Source organism: Dreissena polymorpha, chromosome 11 (genome assembly GCF_020536995.1).
Source record: "Dreissena polymorpha isolate Duluth1 chromosome 11, UMN_Dpol_1.0, whole genome shotgun sequence".
Classification (NCBI taxonomy): Eukaryota; Metazoa; Mollusca; class Bivalvia; order Myida; family Dreissenidae; genus Dreissena; species Dreissena polymorpha.
The window spans coordinates 5330211-5344387 of NC_068365.1; the positions used below are offsets into that span (position 1 = coordinate 5330211).

Below are 14177 nucleotides of genomic sequence, written 5' to 3' on the forward strand. Positions count from 1 at the left end.
CCATCCAGCAAAGGGTTAAATAAATAAAGAATAACATCAAGACTCCTCATATTCATGGTAAGCATGTTTGGAAGTTTACAACTGGTTCAAGTCAGTTTCAGTGATTTGTTCACCATTTTAGGAATGGGGCTGGGTCCCTTTAGATTGGGAAAATTTGTGGCGTTTTAACTAAAATTGGGAAATTAGTGTTGTTGTTGTTTTGCTACAAAAATGCTTCAAAATAGAGAATGCAAGATTGAGAGGTAACATAACACTTCTAAATTTCCATCCAAATTTGGCACCAACTGATGCTAAGATATTAAAAATAAGCAACCTAAGAACAACAATAGAGCAGTATTGTGGTCCAATTCAATCATAGTATGGTGTGATATCATGGAGCAGTCCCTTACCGTGTCGAGATGTGTGCGCTGGTGTTTGGCCCGATCAGACGAGTTGCTGAATGCCTTCTGACATCCCTGATGCTGACAGACGTACGGACGCTCGCCAGTGTGAGATCGCAGATGTATCTTGAGGTTCTCAAGCCTAGAGAACGCCTTCGTGCAGCCCTCGAACTAAAACAGTGTGAAAACTTCTGTCAATCATGGGCTTAACGCATGTGCCTCAAGTGTCTTATCCTGTGGAGTCTGGACAGGCTAATCAGGGACGACACTTTCTGATTTTTATGGGATTTTTCGTTAAAAGGAAGTCTCTTGGTAGCAAAAATCCAGTTAAGGCGGAAAGTGTTGTCTGATTTTGCCAGAGCATGGTGCATTTACAATAAGTATGGGTTTGTCAGAAACACAATGCCCCCTACTGCGCCGCTTTGATGCATGTTTTTTTTACCTTTGACCTTGAAGGATGACCTTGACCTTTCACCACTCAAAATGTGCAGCTCCATGAGATACACATGCATGCCAAATATCAAGTTGCTATGTTCAATATTGCAAAAGTTATGACCAATGTGACAGTTTTCGGACGGACGGACAGACTGACTGATGGACAGTTAAAAAACTATATGCCACCCTTCGGGGGCATAAAAACTAAAAATTGTTAATTGTGAAAAAAAACAAAGGAGGTTTTTGTGATCAATCAATATGTTTCTTCATAAGTTATCTTCCTATGGGCTTTTGTGTGCATACTTTTTTAGATGCTTTTACAAATTATTTGATGTAACCATTTAATACTGAAAATGTTGTTGTTTTTTTTGTGTTTTTTGTCGATGACAAAATGCTTTGTTTTAAAATGAAAGTCACAAACTTGTCATCAGAAGTTAACTAGTGCTTACCATATTACAAGTCATTGATCACACCAACCTTCCTATGAGGTAAAGGCCTAATTCAAGTTTGCCCAAACGGTTTCGGTTTCCACATTTTTTTGGCCAGAACAATACAATCAACAGACCATGGTCATTTCTACTGAACAAAACACAATCAAAGACCTTAATCACGTATTGTTCTTGGTAATGTCACACTCTCTTACACCCATACCCCATTACAAAACTAGAAAACTGACTCCCACATGGAAAACAAAATAATGTCACGGGTGAAACTGTAGTAAGAGCTGTACATTTCTATATGAGATAGGATAGAATGACTCTCAGCCTTTGATTAACCAACAAACTGTCAGTGAAATAACCTTAGTATATTGCACAATTCTTCACAAATGAAGTCTTAAAGAAAATACTTGAGAAGAATATAACCAAAGTCTGCTCAAAACACATTAAAAGGAGAAACAATATCTCATAAAATATTAAATATTATATTATTAGATTAATTAATATGCAATTTCAGCCTGTTTGCTAGGCCTGTTTGCTGGTAGAATACTGGTCTGTGCCAAGCCGACCCAGGGCTGGATTGTTTTACGTTGGTCTTAAGTATTGACAGGCAATTCATTACAAGGAAACTGATACCAAGGTCTCCATACCACAATGTGAGGATTATTTTAACCCATTTATGCCTAGTGGACTCTCCCATCCTTCTAAATTGGATCAATTTATTTCCAAAATTAGGGATGTCTAGTATATTTATTTCTATATTTAGAATATTTCTTACAGAAATACCTTTAAGCAAACAGCGAAGACCCAGATGAGACACCACATTATGCGGCGTCTCATCTGGGTCTACGCTGTTTGCCAAGGTCTTTTTCTAGACGCTATGCATAAATGGGTTAAACATTTGAGCCAAGCTCTGGCAAATCGGACTCTTTCAAACAAAACAATCATAACAGCAGACAGTATTATCCCTGACTAGCCTGTGAGGGCTGCACAGGCTAATCTGGGACGCCACTTTAAGCAATTGCATAAAGTGTTTTTTTTCCCCCATATCAAGATTCCTTTAAATTTCATGGCATATAGATGGCCGCACATACAAGATTAAGTTTGTGAACTTTTTCATTATACATATTTCAATTTGAACAGCATATACAAACATTATTAAAAAGTTTGTTTTATAATCACTACAGAGCCATTAATTTTGTCGCAAATTGTCAAGGAACAAATATGTCTTCAAAACATAATTTGTCCTTCAATGTGTACCCAATTTTTCTTTATACCGATTTATTAGCTAGTTTAGTTTTATTCCAGTTAATTTTACAGATATGCCCAATCTTTACCTGTCAAATAATTTACTGCATCTATTTTTGTATCATAATATTGTCTCTTTAATCAACTTCATTGATTTGAATACCCTTGCTTGCCCCAGATTTTGTTTATTGTGCACCAAATTGAAGACAGGCAAATGAGAATCACAAGAAAACAAGTTTGAACTTAAAATATCACGAGATGACCTCTGACAACACTGATAACACTGACAACACTTGTATGAAAAATGAGTTCTGCATAAACTATTGTTTCTGATACAGAAATATTAAATGGATACAACAGCTTCACACTCAACTGTCAAAATGAGGACTTGCATAATTACATGTATAACTGTATGACCATACTAAATTTTGTTGATTTTGAAGCGATTGGTTAATCACTACGGGAAAACAGGGCTTAATGCATGTGCCTGAAATGTCCTTCCAGATCAACCTTTGCGGTATGCATGGTTAATAGTTAATGTGCTATCACTAACAATAATATTTTGCCATGCTCTGGAAAATGACGCTTGATGCATTTGCGTTAAATGTAAGTTAATGCATTTGCAGACTGCACAGGCTTATCTGATACGACACTTTAGACACATGCTTGAAGCCAAGTAGTTCCTGATCAAGGCTCAAAACAGCCCCATGTCTGTCCCCCACGACTTACCGTGCATTTGTTAGGTTTCTCCCCAGAGTGCACCCTCATGTGGATGAGCAGCTTGTATCGGGCATTAAACGGCTTGTACCGGCGCTGGCACTGCGACCAGTAGCAGGTGAAGTCCTCCCCCTTACGCTGATCTATGTGGGACTTCTCAAGGTGGCGTACGAGCTCATCCTGCTCCTTGAATATAAGGTTACAGTCAATCCAGCGACATGTGTGCTGCTTCTCTCCGTTCTCATCCACCTCTCCATCTTCAAGGAAGTCTGGGTCGCTGTTGAGGCTCGACATTGTGTTCAGGTTGTTGTTAATGTTGTTCAAGTTGTTGATGTTGTTCAAGTTGTTGAGGTTGTTCTGCCCCAGAGGCTGCATACCACTATACTGCTGGGACTGGCCTCCCTGCATCATTCCCACGGCAGGGTTCTGACCCATGGCCTGGTCGTATGACGGTGGCGGACGCATGCCCTCATTGTTCAGGTGCATGCTGTTCAGGTTCTGGTTCATATTGTTCATGTTCATGCCCTGGTAGTGATGGGTCTGGTGGGTCTGGTATCCCGGATGCTGAACCATGTTCTCTGGTGCAAGGTTGAACCTCGGTGCGCCATACTGTTGGATGTCGTTAAACAGTTTCTGCTCGAATAATGGGATTTCGTTCTGTGGCATCACAGTAAGATTGCTGCGTATGTCCTCAAAATAGTCTTGTATATCGTTGATCTCAAGACCAGGCTCAGCCTTTAGTTGTGAGAAGCCTGAGCGATGGCCGCCCGAGTTGGCCGAACCATGCTGCCTGTTGCGGGCAATCAAGTGGCCAAAATGACCGCAATTGGCCATGTTTTGGGCTCCAGGAGAGGCATGGGGATTGGTGACAGCGTTGTTGATAAACGACAAGGATGTTGGGGAGGCTCTGATAAGGTTGGAGAAATCGTAGCCATCTCCAATAGGCGACAATGACAGAGCGCGCTTCTGTGCCCTGGAGTGGACGTGAGCCGAGTGTCGTGGGCTGTTGGTGAAGTTGGAGCCCAGGGCCGTGGAGCCTGTGGGCGACATGTCCATGGGCAGGTTGTGTGGGGACAGGGAGTTGGTACCACTGCTGCTGGTGTGGTAGCAGGTGGTGGCGCTGCTGGGAACCACGCCGTTAGTGTGCCAGGAGGCGTGTGTGCGCGGCTCAGAGACTGATTGCTTGTCAGACACGGACATGTTATCAGAGTCCTTGCTACAGGGCACCTGAGGCAGGGCTGTATAGGGGTTCCAGCCCTTCTGGGGCGCGTTTGGCTCAAGGAGCTGTCTGTCCACGTGACTGATGGGGGTCTGAAGGTTGCGCTCTGACCCATGACCTGCAGTGAGTATTTTGCTTTCTATTTATAGCATAAGACTGTTGGATTGGGCAAAATACCATGATAAACCATTTATATGATTATAAATAACAGTATCCCAATTGTTTATAAAAACATGCTTAATTTTATGTATAAATTTATATTATCAAGTGCTACATAATTATAATGTTAAATATAAAAAACTTAAAAAAACAATTATTGAGTTTATTGAAAATGTTTGGAACTTTTTTGGGACATATTCGTCAGATTTTGGGGAAAAAACCTATTTTTTGCTCTTAGGACACAGCTGTATTTTTTTAAACAAACAACAACAACACAAACCTGAGACCATGGACATGGTGGGTGTGTTAACATTGCGGGCAGAGTGGATGGTAGAGATCTCACTGGGGGTGGGGGTCTGTGTCTCCAGGCGCCCGTTGGGGATGTGTAGTTGCTGGGAGAACGCGAAGGCCGCTGCGTTGTTGTGCCCGAAACCTTGACCCTTGGGGGCTGCCTTTACACCCACACACTGAAAGTTGGCTATATCTGCAAACATTCAAACATAGCAATGTGAAAAACTTTCTGTTATTACAATTGTTGGATATATCTACAAACAAACTAACATGTCCAAGTCAAAAACTTTGTTTAAATGTTTATTATCATATGTTTTATTTACATATGTCTACACTTCTAATACAGCAGTGCTGTCCAAAGAAATCGCACTTGACTAGTCTTCCGTTTTAACAGTACAATGACTGCTTTCTGACCTAAAATAACAACCTCGATGACATATTTGAAGCTTCATAACAATATCTGTAGAAGTTAAAGTATATGTGGACTTTAACCTGCACTTTATACATCCAAAAACAGGGGCATTTCTCCGATAGACTGCATGTCAGAGTTATGGACATTGGTCAATGACATCAATATGATGACCCCAAAACATGTGTTAAGTTCACTTTGAATATCTAAGTGGTTAACCAAATCAATACACTGATGCCGAAAAATGCCGGACAAGCATAAATCAAACAATTCAATCACTAGTTTAGCTCAAACGTGATTACAGTAAAACGTGTTGGTATTTATATTAAGATATCTCTTGTTGTTTTGATAATAATAAGTGAAGTATTGGTCAAATTCCACAGACAATTTTACGATATGATGGATAATCAAGGACAACACTTTCCACTTTTATGGAATTTTTCGTTTCAAAGACGTCTCTTCTCAACAAAAATCCAGTAAAGACCAAAAGTATTGCCCATGATAAGCCTGTGAAGAATGCACAGGCTAGTCTGGGACGATACTTTATGCACTTGCATTAAGCCCCATTTTCCCACGATACTTTATGCACTTACATTAAAACCCATTTTCCCAGAGAGTAGCTCATAAACTTGAATGATGACTCAGTCATGTCTCACAGGGACCACTCAGTCATGTCACTGGGACCAGACTCAGTCATGTCACTGGGACCAACAAAACTTTGAAATAAGTTTGATCTTAAACATCAAATGCAATGATTGACCTACATCAAACAACTTCATTTTTTTCTTTACAACATGACTGTACAAAATGGATTTTTAACCACTTGTAAGACATTTTATTACTGTTAAAGTTTGAACAGGATAATAACCAGACAAAATACATTTGCAGGCAAGTATGTTTGCATTGTCAACATCAAAGAATCATTAAAGGAGAGCTTTTTTAATTGCCAATGTAAACACAACAGACAATTTCCCCGCTATGCTTGCAACTTTTCATTAGGGTGCTCAATCCATGCTGTCGTAAATATTGAACGAGGCTTAACATTGAACTAAAACTGAAACTGGGCCAAATACTAATCAATGTGTTTACCCGTGAAGTTGACAGCAGCCAAATCAATTGATCAGCACATCAGGCACTTAAGAGCCAGTGGCCACAGTGGCATAAGAAATATACAATTACCAGCAATTTCTGTTTCTTAGTATGTTTTTTACACAATTTCTATACAGTTTACATCAAAGTTTTAATATTGTTGAATAATAATTTCATTATCCTTTTAATTTAAAAATACTAAAAATGAATGCCCATACATCATAAACATATATGATTGTATTATTTGATAATTTAAAAACAAAGACAAATATGAGAAGCCATTTTCGGTCCTACATTTCAGACAGAAATGGTGGTTTCATTGTTGTTTTGGTGGCAGGGAGGTGTTAGTGCTCAATATTATTTAGACCAAGAGGGAAGTGACAAAGAAAGAAATTCCAATTAGATTATACTCTATTTCCTGCACCTGAAGACCTTTTCTTGTTAAACTGCTATCTAGATATTACAAACAGAGAGCTTTATTCCTCATTTGAAATTGACCCAAGTGCCAGTCTAATTTCAATTCAATATGAACCGTGTTTCAACAAATGGGCACATATCTGATTTACGCCCGAAAGAAAAACATAATAACTACTGCAAATAAAACTGGTTCTGTGTAAATGCAAATATTTTTCAAATGGATCAGCAATTAGAAACGAATATATGGCAGGCTTTGGGCTGTGGTGCAAACATTGGGCAATAAAATCTTCAAAATGTCGTTTTCATGTTTTTGACCTGTTGTTCAGTGTGAACCACTCCAGATTTCTCCACAAAAAATATGAGCAAGTTGAACTGCTGACTGACATTTGAAAGGGACATTATTCCATATCTTTGTGAAATGATTTTGATATTTTTTTGTATCTAAAAATATTTATAAAAAAAAACATTTTTGAAAATCTCGGACAACATTTTTTAGATCATCTTTTTATTTTATTTCATTAATAATTTCATAACTTGAAATGCAAAAATGGATCACACTTTTGTCATAATATTCCTTATTCCAATATAAGAGCCTTCCACAGGGGTTTAACCCTTTGCATGCTGGGAAATTTGTCGTCTGCTAAAATGTCATCTGCTGAATTTCTAAAATTAGCATTTTCTTCGATTTTTTTCAAAGAATACTATCAGAATAGCAAACAGTTTGGATCCTGATGAGACGCCAAGTTCTGTGGCGTCTCATCTGGATCCAAACTGTTTGCAAAGGCCTTCAAAATTCGGTTCCCGCGCTTAAAGGGTTACTGCAAGTGTGTAAAGTATTGTCCCAGATCATCAAGTGCAGTCTGCACAGTTAAATAAGAGACAATACTTTCATTTTTTATGAAACTTGTTGTCTAATGGAACTCTCTTATAAAAGAAAATCTTACCTAGACAGAAAGTGTCTGCAAATGCACAGTCTAGGCTGACTGCACAGGCTAATCTGGGACAACCCTTTACGCACATAAATTAAACCCCGTTTTCTCAACGAAAGTCACATTTTTTATTCAAAGGCTTTATTTTCAATGGTTTTATTGACCTTCAGTATAAGTGGATAACTATTGCAATAAATTTGGTAAAGAAAATCCAGTATTTAAAGATTCGCGCAAACAGCATACAAATTAAGAAATTCTGTGCATTGAAATGGAATCTTGATAAGGGCCATGCTTTTAACAGAGGCATATCAAAAACAAAAATCATACTTGAAAATGTTTCAAAATAGTTTGATGTTATAGTTACTTTAAATACATACTATTACTAAATCATGACTGATCAGTCTGCCGTATTGCCCAAAAATGTGAAAAAGAAATGGTTATGTCTCACAAATCAACATTGAACAAACGGATCAAACAAAAATTACCATGTCCTCTGTTCTGCCGAATTGATGTGTAGATCCCATTGTTCCCAGGGGGTCGAGGGGTCACAAAAGGGGACCGCTCGTAACCGTTCTGCGTAGGCTTGTTGTTTGCAAGGGCGGATCTCTGGGCGGAGAGCATGGGCAGACGGACATCGTTGTTGGGGAGGGGCGTGTCAGACTGGACTCTCAGGGTGGGGATGCCCCCAGACCCCACCTGATGGCCCAGGCTGGGGTTGGAATTCCGCCTCATTTATCTATAAACACAGAGAGAGATACATTAATCTGCAGTGTACAGGATTCTGACTCATTTATCAACAAACACAGAGAGAAGTACATTGAGCTTTGCCCTACGAAAACTTGGCTTACTGCTTGTGTGTAAAGCGTCGTTCCACATAAGCCTTTGAAGTCAGTACAGGCAAACCCAGGACTACACTTTCCACTTTGTTGGTATTTTTTGTTTAAAGGAAGTCTCTTCTTAGCGAAAATCCAGTTTAGGCGGAAAGTGTTGTCCCAGATAAGCCGGACTGCACAGGCTAATCTGGGACGACACTTTACGCACATGCATTATTCCCATTTTCCCCAGAACATGGCTCTATTTGTCTGCAGTGCACTGATTACTACATGTCAGTGAAATAAACTACAGGGGTATAAATTAGCCCCAGACCCTCATGGCCTCTTTGCTGAACTCCTTGATTTGGAGAGAAAACTGAAAGATCCAAAGAGTGGCTACTTAAAAAAAAATGTTAATTGATAATTGCTGTACTTAATATAAGAATTAATGGGTCAGTGAAATACACATATTTCTACAAGTGGACAGTCATGTACATGTAGATGAAATGAACATACATCTGTCAAAACACAAAAATAAGGGTCGGTGAAAAATAGCTGTGCATCCCTCTGAAATAACTATGAGCCGCTCTCTGTGAAAAGGGGGTTTAATGCATGTGCGTAGTGTCATCCAGGACTGAACAGGCCAATCAGGGACAACACTTTACACATAAACTGGATTTCCTTCAAGCAAAGTCTCTCTTGAAACTTAAATTTCAATAAAAGCGGAAAGTGTCATCCCTGATAAGCCTACACTAATCACAGGCTATTCTTGGACACTTCACAGGCTAATCTTGGACACTTCGCAGGCTAATCTGGGACACTTCACAGGCTAATCTGGGACACTTCACAGGCCAATCTGGGACACTTCACAGGCCAATCTGGGACACTTCACAGGCCAATCTGGGACACTTCACAGGCCAATCTGGGACACTTCACAGGCCAATCTGGGACGACACTTCACAGGCTAATCTGGGACAACACTTCACAGGCTAATCTGGGACGACACTTCACAGGCTAATCTGGGACGACACTTCACAGGCTAATCTGGGACGACACTTTACGCATATTCATTAAACCCCCTTTTCACAGAACACGGCCCATTTATTATTAGGATATACTTTTAAGAGTAATACAGCTTCCCATATTTATTGCATCTATAGCGCCACAAGTGGAAGGTTACAGGAGAAAGAGAAGTTTGCCTTCAATTACATCTAAAAAAATGGGTACTAATGTAAGAAATGTGTGCCTTAATTTGGAATTAGAAAGAAAATGATACTAGATAATACTGTTATATGTGTCTTGTTCTGAGAAAACTGGGCTTAATTCATGTGCGTAAAGTGTCGTCCCAGATTAGCCTGTGCAGTCCGCACAGGCTAATCAGGGACGACACTTTCCGCTTTTATGGTATTTTAAGTTCGAAGGAAGTCCCTTCTTACCGAAAATCAAGTTTAAGCGGAAAGTGTCGTCCCTGATTAGCCTGTGCGGACTGCACAGGCTAATCTAGGACGACACTTTACGCACATGAATTAAGCCCAGTTTTTTCAGAACAAGACACATATTTCTGTCTACAATCATAGAAGAGTATGAGCACAAAACTACCATTTATCATTCCACTACTTTGATATCTGCCAGATATAAAGATTCCTGCTTTTAACCCTTTGCATGCTGGGTAATTTGTCTTCTGCTAAAATGTCGTCTGCTGAATTTCTAAAATAAGCATTTTCTTCATTTTTTTTCAAAGAATACTATCAGAATAGCAAACAGTTTGGATCCAGATGAGACGCCACGTTTTGTGGCGTCTCATCTGGATCCAAACTGTTTGCAAAGGCCTTTAAAATTCGGCTCCAGCGCTTTAAGGGTTAATTTTTAGATCACGTCAACAGGTTTTATATCAGTCATGTTTGGTTGTAGGTTATATAACTCAGAAAGTCATATTTTTTGGTAAAATAGAATCTAATATAAAGATGTTCTATATATTAGGCACAAAATCCAACAAACAGCAAATAACATAATTTACAAATATATTAAGCCCAAATGCTCATAATTTCTTTCAAAATAGGGACATTCAGAGGTAAGTTAAACAGAAAAACAGGATACTTCCCTATTGTTTTGTAATATCAGGCTCGAAACAAATAAAAAACTGCTCGGCAAACCTCTCCGTTATTTTATTCTAGGCCTCACCTCATAAACATGTATTACACAACAGTAGGGAAGTAGCCTGTTATTCTCTGTTTAAAGTGGACTAAGAACACAAACAATGCATAGGAAATAACAAGTAAAGTCAGTTTCCAATGAAATACATGTATTTTGATAAAACAAAAGTTTTAAAGTCAACTTTTAATTCCAAATTTGAGATGACGTATTACGTAAACTTTGAACATGGAGCAGATGTTTAAAAATACCAGTAATCATACTTTAAAAGAAGAAAACATTATTAATTTATATTGAAAAGGGTTCTTTTTTGGCCATTTTAATGTACATTATTGTCTCATAACCAACAAAGTCTAGTCAATAGATCGCACATAATATGGAATACAAATCTTCCAAAAAAAACAACCCTACCCAACGCAAAACATGGATTTCAAAATTGTACCATTAAATGAGATAACTAAATTTACTATTGTTTGAACGTTCATAATTGATCGCTTGATGTCTCTAGATGTGGTTAGTGGATTTGTGTTGAAAAGGGGTAGAATTAAACTGAGAAAAGAAATACTACCAAACTATGAAAAGGAAGCAACAGAATTATTGACGTCTGCAGACATAACAATACATAAGATTGATGAAATACCACCCTTTGCCTGAACTGTTTGTATCCACTAGCCGAATAATTATGCAGTCATGTAGTTAAATTTGCAACTTCCACTTACCAGAGGAATTTTGAAATTTCCACTTGCATGATTTACATAAAAATCAAACAGTAAACAATTTTAAGCATGGGCGTAACACCATCTGCCACTTTGTAATCAGTCTTTTATACATCATTTTATGATTACTTGAGTCAGCCACGAGTCCAAATAACCACCTTGGTTGATAATTAATTTCTACTTTTAATGCAATTAACAATAAAAACAATATATCTCATGAACAAAACAAATGTTTGCATGGTTTGGAACATCAGCAGCCATTGACAGACAACAATTTGTTATTTTTTAATACCAGAATCCAGATTCAGAAAATACTAAAGATAAAATTCTCTTAATTTATAAAATATGTGAAAGAATCGTTAGATTATATTCTTGAGATGCAAATATTAAACATACACATTCTCAATAAATATTACAAATTAATATGACTTATTTGATACACAAATATTGCAATATTTTTCTTTTTGATTTTCTCAATCCTCGAGTTTTCTATGTTTGTTAAGGAGTATGCTTTAAATACAGAAATGTTATACCATAAACAGAAACTATTTAAAAACTGTATTAGTTAGCATTATTTCATTTCCTGAAATATATAAATGAGTCGTGTTCTGAGAAAACTGGGCATAATGCATGTGCGTAAAGTGTCGTCCCAGATTAGCCTGTGCAAACCGCACAGGCTTATTAGGGACAACACTTTCCCCTTTTATGACATTTTTCGTTTAAATGAAGTCTCTTCTTAGCAAAAATCCAATTTAGGCGGAAAGTGTTGTCCCTGATTAGCCTGTGCGGACTGCACAGGCTAATCTGGGACAATACTTAACACACATGCATTATGCCCTGTTTACTCAGAAAGCGACTGAAATATTTATTACTCCATTATTTATATCGGCAACAGCAGCTTATTCTTTTGAATATACTTATTTTGGCTCAAGGAAAACAAGTTTGATTTTTTGTAAAATTAAACATTTGTCAAACTTAATATTAATGTCCTTCTAATTAAGTGAAATTAATGTTTTAACACATCATAATCATAAACATATAAGCTAATATTCATCACCGTACCTATTCAAAGTCTTTATGTGTGTCTATGTGTGTTTAAATCTATCCTGGTGTTTCAAACATGGCATCAAACGTACACACGAGAAAATTCACAAATACATCCGTTTATAATCTGTTTTAAGTTCACATTTTAAAATTTTCAAAGAAACAAACAAATTATTAAAATTCCACTTCCCAACAGGACAGGCTTAATTCTCTCTGCACACTGCCTGAATGTCTAAATCTCTATCTGTACACACCTAAATATATTATGACAATTTGAAGGTTCTCCACTCACAACTTTTATCAATCCACAATTGATTGCCCCACACTATTTATCTGAAATCACAGTACTTGGCAATCTATACCTGTACAAGTATCAGATACTACTTAATACAGTATAACAATAATTAAAACTGAATTTCTCCTTGTTTTAGCTAATAATATTCGCGATGTAACATGCCACAAGAAAATGACACAAAAAAGATTGCGTATTAAATCTCAACACTGTTCACCGCACGTCAAAGATATAATGAGAGAAAAGTTTCAATCTATCAGACAGAACACTTGAGGAGTGGTGCCGGCCCAATATTAATCTCAATTTCCAATAACAATGCTCACCATTTAACCGTTACAAACATAATCAGCCAATCAGAAGCGAGTCACAAGACAGACCTCTGAATTATGATCATGCAATAAACATGGCAAAATATTAAAGAGACCTAAGTTTAAAGGTGGTTACTTTCTACCCTTGTTGCTTTCAATACAATGAGCTGTCACAAGCTTGACTATTTTTTGATTGTATAATGTGCATTTTCTGTCAGTCGCCTGATATAATGCACAACATATTTGAAATTGAATATCTATAATAATAATAAAGCATAATATGTCAACTTAAAGCTCATTTTCTATCAATTAAAACAAGAATAGTGAACATCCTTTAACACTAGATTTTCAACTGTTTACCAATCAATTTAGTTGAATTTATTTTACTTTAAAAGCAAGGTCTGCATTTAAGCCACCTAATAACACAAATCCTGCACAATACCTCCATCGAAATTTAAAGTACCAAGCGGAAACCATTTTTCTATTTCAATAACCCCATCCAAATTTAAGGTACCAAGCGGAAATGATTTGTCTATTTTTTGTAATAATGACCTTGACCCATTACTGGCCCAAATGCAATACCTTGATAGATCAGTCTGTAATCAACACAACAATTTTAGCACCATATCTCCATTGTAGCTTAAAGGGGCCTTTTCACAGATTTTGGCATTTTTTAACTTATTCATTAAATGCTTTATATTGATAAATGTAAACATTGGATCGTAAAAGCTCCAGTAAAAAATCAAGAATAAAATGAAAAAAAGGAAAAGAACATTGCCTGGAGCAGGTTTCGAACCAGTGACCCCTGGAGTCCTGCCAGATTCCTGAAGTAAAAACGCTTTAACCTACTGAGCTATTCCGCCGAGAACACATTCTAAACGTATTTTATACCTTATATAAGCAATCTTCGTAGTTTCACAAAATTTAACGACAAAAACAGAACTCTCCAAATTATTCAATCGTTTCGCGTTGCAACGCTTTATATTTTTTAGGTTTTAAAATCGTCAAAAGATACATATAATGGCTATATTAGAGCATGGTAAATGTTCAGTATTACTGTTTCCTCACAAATATCATAACCAAAACGAAAATTTGCGAATCTGAAACAACTTTTTTCAATTTTG

General features: G+C 37.4%; 1 protein-coding gene across 2 annotated transcripts in view; it reads right to left on the reverse strand.

Annotated features, from left to right (window-relative positions):
* LOC127850450 (zinc finger protein GLIS3-like) overlaps positions 1 to 14177 on the reverse strand; it is an 85080-nt gene that overhangs the window by 28326 nt on the left and 42577 nt on the right. Inside the window, exons 1-5 of one of the 2 annotated variants that reach the window (XM_052383484.1) lie at positions 12472 to 13052; positions 8216 to 8466; positions 4876 to 5079; positions 3230 to 4554; positions 390 to 551 (exon numbers count right to left, since the gene is read on the reverse strand). In XM_052383484.1, the coding sequence (XP_052239444.1) occupies positions 390 to 551; positions 3230 to 4554; positions 4876 to 5079; positions 8216 to 8462 (1938 nt within the window). In that variant the 5' untranslated portion in view covers positions 8463 to 8466; positions 12472 to 13052. Of the gene's footprint in view, positions 1 to 389; positions 552 to 3229; positions 4555 to 4875; positions 5080 to 8215; positions 8467 to 12471; positions 13053 to 14177 lie in introns of those variants that run through there. The other variant, XM_052383485.1, reaches the window with a different exon arrangement.